Genomic DNA, 6602 nt, shown 5'->3' on the forward strand with positions numbered 1-6602 from the left:
TCCTGCCGGTCGCTATCGGAGAGAACGGGCGCTGTAGCCGCTGCCCGGAGCGCTGGGAGTCCCGCTCCCCGGCGGGCCCCGAGCAGCCCCGGCAGGGCGGCACTGGGTGGGAGACGTGAACGGGCCAGTTCAGGTGCGATTCGGACCCTGCTCCTCACTGGATTTACACACCGGGCACCCGCCTCCACCCCCGCTGGGTGCACCGAGGTGTCCCCGAACTGCGCCCGCCCGGAGCCCGGCACAGCCCCCGGAGCCCGGCACAGCCCTCGGAGCCCGGCAGTGCCCCCGGAGCCCGGCAGAGCCCCCGGAGCCCGGCACAACCCCCGGAGCCCGGCAGAGCCCCCGGAGCCCGGCAGTGCCCCCGGAACCCGGCAGTGCCCCCGGAGCCCGGCACAGCCCCAGCAGCCCGGCAGAGCCCCCGGAACCCGGCACAGCCCCCGGAGCCCGGCAGAGCCCCCGGAGCCCGGCAGTGCCCCCGGAACCCGGCAGAGCCCCCGGAACCCGGCACAGCCCCAGCAGCCCGGCAGAGCCCCCGGAACCCGGCACAGCCCCCGGAGCCCGGCAGAGCCCCCGGAGCCCGGCACAGCCCTCGGAGCCCGGCAGAGCCCTCGGAGCCCGGCACAGCCCCCGGAACCCGGCACAGCCCCCGGAACCCGGCAGAGCCCCCGGAACCCGGCACAGCCCCCGGAGCCCGGCACAGCCCCCGGAGCCCGGCAGAGCCCCCGGAGCCCGGCAGTGCCCCCGGAACCCGGCACAGCCCCCGGAGCCCGGCACAGCCCCCGGAGCCCGGCAGAGCCCCCGGAGCCCGGCAGAGCCCCCGGAACCCGGCACAGCCCCCGGAGCCCGGCACAGCCCCCGGAGCCCGGCAGAGCCCCCGGAACCCGGCACAGCCCCCGGAGCCCGGCAGAGCCCCCGGAGCCCGGCAGAGCCCCCGGAGCCCGGCAGAGCCCCCGGAGCCCGGCACAGTCCCCGGAGCCCGGCAGTGCCCCCGGAGCCCGGCAGAGCCCCCGGAACCCGGCAGAGTCCCCGGAGCCCGGCAGAGCCCCCGGAACCCGGCAGAGCCCCCGGAACCCGGCAGAGCCGCTCCCGCCCCGTTCCGGGCCCTGGGCCGGCCATGGGGAAGCGCAGCGCGGCGCGGCGGCGCGACACGGCCCGGCGGCTGCAGCGGTTCGCGGCGCTGCGAGGTGCGGCGGGGCTGGGGCTGGGCCGGGCCGGGGCTGAACGGGGCCGGGCCGTGTCTGGTGGGGGCTAAACGAGGCCGGGCCGGAGCCGAGCGGGGCCAGGCCGTGCCCGGCAGGGGCTGAGCGGGGCCGGGGCTGAGCGGGGCCGGGCCGGGGCTGATCGGGGCCGTGCCCAGCAGGGGCTGAGCGGGGCTGAGCGGGGCCGGGGCTGAGCGGGGCCGGGGCTGAGCGGGGCCGTGCCCAGCAGGGGCTGAGCGGGGCTGAGCGGGGCCGGGGCTGATCGGGGCCGTGCCCAGCAGGGGCTGAGCGGGGCTGAGCGGGGCCGGGGCTGAGCGGGTCGTGTCCTTTGGAGGCTGATCGGGGCCGCTCCCCGCAGGCGCGGCCGCCCGGCCCGGCGAGCTGTGGGACGCGGTGGTGCTGACGGCGGCGGACGCGGCGCAGGCGGGCGCGTTCCGGAAGCAGCTGGCGCGGAAGCTGCGGCGGGGACAGCTGCCCGCGGCCGTGCGGTTCCTGGTGTGCGCCGACCCGCCCGGGCCCCGCATCGGTGCGTGCGGGGATCGCTGCGGGGGCGGCGGGCGGGCGCCCACGGGGGGCCGGGGGGAACGGCGGTACCGCTCCTCGGAGCGTGTCCTGTGGGTATGGCATGGCGCTGACTCCTGTGTTATGTATTCCTGACTCCTGTGTTACGTGTTCCTGACTCCTGTGTTACATATTCCTGACTCCTGTGTTACGTATTCCTGACTCCTGTGTTACATATTCCTGACTCCTGTGTTATGTATTCCTGACTCCTGTGTTACGTATTCCTGACTCCTGTGTTACATATTCCTGACTCCTGTGTTATGTATTCCTGACTCCTGTGTTACGTGTTCCTGACTCCTGTGTTACGTATTCCTGACTCCTGTGTTACATATTCCTGACTCCTGTGTTACGTATTCCTGACTCCTGTGTTATGTATTCCTGACTCCTGTGTTACGTGTTCCTGACTCCTGTGTTACATATTCCTGACTCCTGTGTTACGTGTTCCTGACTCCTGTGTTATATATCCTGACTCCTGTGTTACGTATTCCTGACTCCTGTGTTACATATTCCTGACTCCTGTGTTATATATCCTGACTCCTGTGTTACGTATTCATGCTTACCTTGAGCTGGTTATTTAAACAGTTCAGTTATGTTTCAGTACACTACCCAATGGTGATATAAAACTGGTCTCACTGCTCCTAATACCATCTTGTAATTCTTAATTCCTGTTCGCTTTGATGTACAAAGTAAGTGACCTCAATATTATCTGCAGTGTAGAGTCATATGCAGAGGCTAATTCTCAGGAATCTGTCAGTTTTAAGCTGTAGGAGCACATAAAAGATCCCAAACCATTTACTCCGTTCCCAAATCTTCCTTATTTCCATACTGTAAATGTCAGAAGTACTTCTGAACACTGCCTTGAATCCATCAGTAGGCTTTCATGTGACTTGTTTCTTACAGGAGCTGTTTTTTGTGCATGAATTATGGCCTATTTAATTGATTAAATGCTTCAAATGGTTAGGCTGTGAGGAGGTGACTGGGAGGGGAAATCACAGTTTTCCCTGGAGCTGTCTTCTCAGGATGCCATCCCCTCAGAGAGCACAGATTTCCGGAGGGGGTGTGTGTGATCTTATCAACCGTGATACAGTAGAAAGACCGTCCCATCTCTCTGGCTGGGCACCAGTACACCTCACCTGGCAGAACAGGTGTTACTGGAGCTCTTCTCACTGGTACTAAAATCCTTTTTCTTTAGGAAATGGTGGGTCAACTCTTCATGCTCTTCGGTGCTTGGAAGAGCAGTATGGTGATCAATGGACTTCCTTCACTGTGCTGCTAATCCATTCTGGTAACTTCAGTTTTATATACTTTGCTCTGAAATAATACCTTTTCTTTTTTTTTTGTTTTCTTCCTTAAAAGAATGAAATGGCAGAGGAGGCGGGGTTCCAAAATACAGTTCCTTGAGAAAAGTAACCCATGTGTCTGATCATTTGAAATTAGGTTGGTGCTTGCAGGGTGTTACTGTCACTTCAGCATTTCTCCTCAGCGCTGAAGTTGCACAGTCAGTGAGAAAGATGTGATTCACAGGTGTGATTTAAGTTTCTGCCTTGAAACATCCATTTCAGGAACACAACCCTCCCTTGGGGGACCTTGGGCTCCTCAAACCTCTGGGCCGGCTGAATACTTGCCTTCTTATCCACTGAGTCAGGCCACTTCCCGATGGGGAAGAACACCAGTTCTGCAGAGAAAGAAACTAAGTGATAACAAGTGTTGTGACCAAACCTCTCCCTTTTTGACTCTTCTCTGGCTTAAAATTCCCATGAGGAATGTGGGGGTTCTCCTCCAAGCAAAAAGCAGGTGTTGTTTGCTTTTGTCACTTCAGCGACAGATAGCTCTGAAAGAGAAAGGTAACAAAACCAATCACAGTTTTAATATCAGCTCTATAAGGCAGGCTGGGTTTTGGACACAAGGTCAGATCTGCTTTGAGGCTTGGTGTATGACCCAGCTGAGAGGTTTTTAATGCCTCTGTGTACCTGTGAGATAGGTTTAGCTTGCTGCTCACTTCCAGTGTCTCTGTGTAACTAAAAGAACCTTTTTGCAGGTGGTTACAGCCAGCGTTTGCCAAGTGCCAGCGCCCTGGGCAAGATCTTCACAGCGCTGCCCTTGGGGGATCCCGTGCTCCAGATGCTGGAGCTGAAACTGGCCATGTACCTCGACTTCCCCCGTCACATGAGGCCAGGAGTGCTCGTCACCTGCTCAGATGACATCGAGCTGTACAGCACTGGGCCCACAGAAACCATCACCTTTGATAAACCCGGGTTCACCGCCTTGGCTCACCCCTCAGACGTGGCCGTGGGGACCACGCATGGGGTGTTTGTGTTGGATCCATCCAGCTTTTCAGGGAAAGGAGGGCTGGAATACGGGTTGTGCCATCGTTTCCTGCACAAGCCTGACGTGGAGACCATGCAGCAGAGTGGTGCGGTGTGTGTGAGGGAGCTCAGCTGCCCCGGCAGCCACAGAGACTCGGGCACGGCCTCGGAGTGTGTGTACACAGACAGCGTGTTCTACATGGACCACAGCACTGCCAAGCAGCTGCTGGGCTTCTATAAGCAGATGGGCACTCTTAGCTGTGAAATAGATGCCTATGGTGACTTTCTCCAGGCCCTGGGGCCTGGAGCCACTCCAGACTACATCAAGAACACAAGCAATGTCTCCAGGGAGGGCGCAGGGCTGGTGGAGGTGCGGCAGCAGCTGTTCTCCCTCCTGCGGGGCACCCCCCTCAATGTCATAGTCCTCAACAACTCCCAGTTCTACCACATCGGGACGACTCAGGAGTACCTGTTCCATTTTACCGCTGAGAGCAAACTGAGATCTGAGCTTGCCTTGCAGCCTGTGGCTTCCAGCGTCTTCCCTAAGACAGCCAGGGCCCTGGGCCAGGTGAGCATCATCCAGAGCGTCCTCGAGCACGGGTGTGTGGTAGGGCCTGGCTCTGTCGTTGAGTACTCCAGAATCGGGCCCGAGGTCTCTGTAGGGAAAGGCAGCATTGTGAGTGGGTGCCACATAAATTTCAGTGTGAACATCCCCTCGGACTGCCTCCTGAGCTCAGTGAGTGTGAGAGTTAGTGGTGGGGTGGGGTATGCCACCATGGCGTTCGGGGTGGGCGACGACTTGAAAAGGAGCGTGAAGTCGCTGTCGGATTTACACTCCCTCCAGTTTTTTGGAGCCAGCTTAGCCGAATGCCTTCACCTCTGGAGCATTGAGGCTTCAGACCAGCTCTTCTCCGGTGAGGACACGCTTCTGGGGCTGTGGACCGCAAGGATTTTCCCTGTTTGTTCTACCCGGAGTGAATCAGTCAGGATGTCACTGAACATGCTGAATTCTGTGCAGTGCAAGTCAGCTTTCAGACTGAGAGGCTTTCAGCTTCTCTCTGTTGAAGAAATGCTCGCCTACAAAGATGTGGAGGACATGCTGCGGTTTAGGAGGCAAATTTATTATGTAATCTGCCTACAAAAACAAAAAGAAAAGTCTGATTTCAGAGTGAACAGTAATTGAACAAATCTCCTGTTTTCATTTGTGAATGATTGATTACTTCAGTCAGCTTGTAAGAATCCTAAGGGAAAAGTACACAGATCTCTTCTCTGATCTCAATGAAGTAGAAGTAAAGAAATTGCATAACATTAATAAAGCAGCAAATGCAGATAAACTGTTCTTTTGATTAAGGTAGGGAAATATTTCAGATCTGAAAACACTGATTGGTGACTTTTTGGGGATTGTGTGTTATGTCTTGTAGTTTTTGTCAGTGAGGATATGATATAGAAAAATTAATTGTCTGTTTGGCTGAAAACTGCTTTAAAGGCTTTTAAAGGGTAGACTATTAGCTCCAGCAGCGTGGAATAATACAACAGCTTGCATTTCTCTCTTTTCATGCTGCCATTTTGCAATACATTTTCAGTTAGGTAGAGGTAAAATTATTAAAAGTGCTTTTAATTCAAGACATCTTGTCTTAGGCATTAATAAATTATTTTCTTTGTTTTGTAATTTTTTATCCTTTCCTTGTTTTTGTCAGAGGTAAAAAGATTGGCATGAGAGATTATTCTTGTTCTCGTGACATGCAGTACTGGGGTCAGCACCTGCCACAAGACATACTGATGGATTTTTTTTTACCGGTAGTTGGTGGGGGCTGGCAGTGTGAGGGAGAAGCTGCCAGCTCTTTGTTACCCACAGACTGACTGATGTGTGCCATGCAAAAAGCACAATTTTGCCTCTTGGGGTCCTTGTCGTGGTGGTTCACCCTCCTGGGGGGCAGAGCAGACACCAGAGGGGTTCACTGGGAGTGGCCCCACAGCACTTACCTGCAGAGAAACTCTCCTCCCCTTCTCCCCCTTCTGCAAATAAAGGTAACAATAAAGTCCTCCTGCTTCTAGTTTAGATGCCCAAGCTCCAAATAGATGAATCTTCTATTTTTAGGAGTGTGCTGTGCAGTCTATCAGAGGGATTTGTCTGCAAACATGATACATCTTTCTCTTGAATGTCTCTGCGGGTTTTCATGTTTTATTTAATGTTTCATGATGACAGTGTTTATCTCCCTGCTGACTGAATTCCCAAATGGCACCTTTTTTATGCCACCTACGAGGCAGCAGATAGCATCCCCTGAGCATTACCCACCCTTCTTTAACCTGCAGTAGGTTTCTTCTTCGATAATAAACCTTCCGAGAAGAAATGCAAAGAAGCCAAACATGGAGGTTGGGAACTGCTGGAGTTGACTTCAAAGGAATAAGAATTTCTGAGCAAACAGAGGGTCTAAAAGTCAGTGTGAAATATTAGTTAAACAATGGAAGCAGCGGGTTTGGGAACACTCAAGTCCAAGATAAACACTTTAGGTCACAAAGTGAGAGTAGTCACTAC

General features: G+C 55.7%; 1 protein-coding gene across 1 annotated transcript; it reads left to right on the top strand.

Annotated features, from left to right (window-relative positions):
- The first annotated feature begins 1114 nt into the window (after nt 1–1114).
- FPGT (fucose-1-phosphate guanylyltransferase) lies at nt 1115–5811 on the top strand. The gene is made up of 4 exons (XM_066193038.1): nt 1115–1184; nt 1558–1725; nt 2953–3045; nt 3799–5811. The coding sequence occupies exons 1-4, from the start codon at nt 1115–1117 to the stop codon at nt 5247–5249; spliced, it is 1782 nt and encodes a 593-aa protein (XP_066049135.1). The 3' UTR covers nt 5250–5811.
- The last annotated feature ends 791 nt before the right edge of the window (nt 5812–6602 follow it).

The sequence above is a fragment of the Chamaea fasciata genome, unplaced genomic scaffold (assembly GCF_029207755.1).
Source record: "Chamaea fasciata isolate MVZ Bird 193981 ecotype frontalis unplaced genomic scaffold, bChaFas1.0.hap1 SCAF_10, whole genome shotgun sequence".
Lineage (NCBI taxonomy): Eukaryota > Metazoa > Chordata > Aves > Passeriformes > Sylviidae > Chamaea > Chamaea fasciata.

What these genes read in the sequence shown, in the direction of transcription:
- FPGT (XM_066193038.1), top strand. Translation starts at nt 1,115, where the DNA reads ATGGGGAAGCGCAGCGCGGCGCGGCGGCGCGACACGGCCCGGCGGCTG. An exon ending in CCCGCCCGGGCCCCGCATCG is followed by an intron (nt 1,726 to 2,952) that starts GTGCGTGCGGGG and finishes CTTTTTCTTTAG; the next exon opens with GAAATGGTGGGTCAACTCTT. An exon ending in TGTGCTGCTAATCCATTCTG is followed by an intron (nt 3,046 to 3,798) that starts GTAACTTCAGTT and finishes ACCTTTTTGCAG; the next exon opens with GTGGTTACAGCCAGCGTTTG.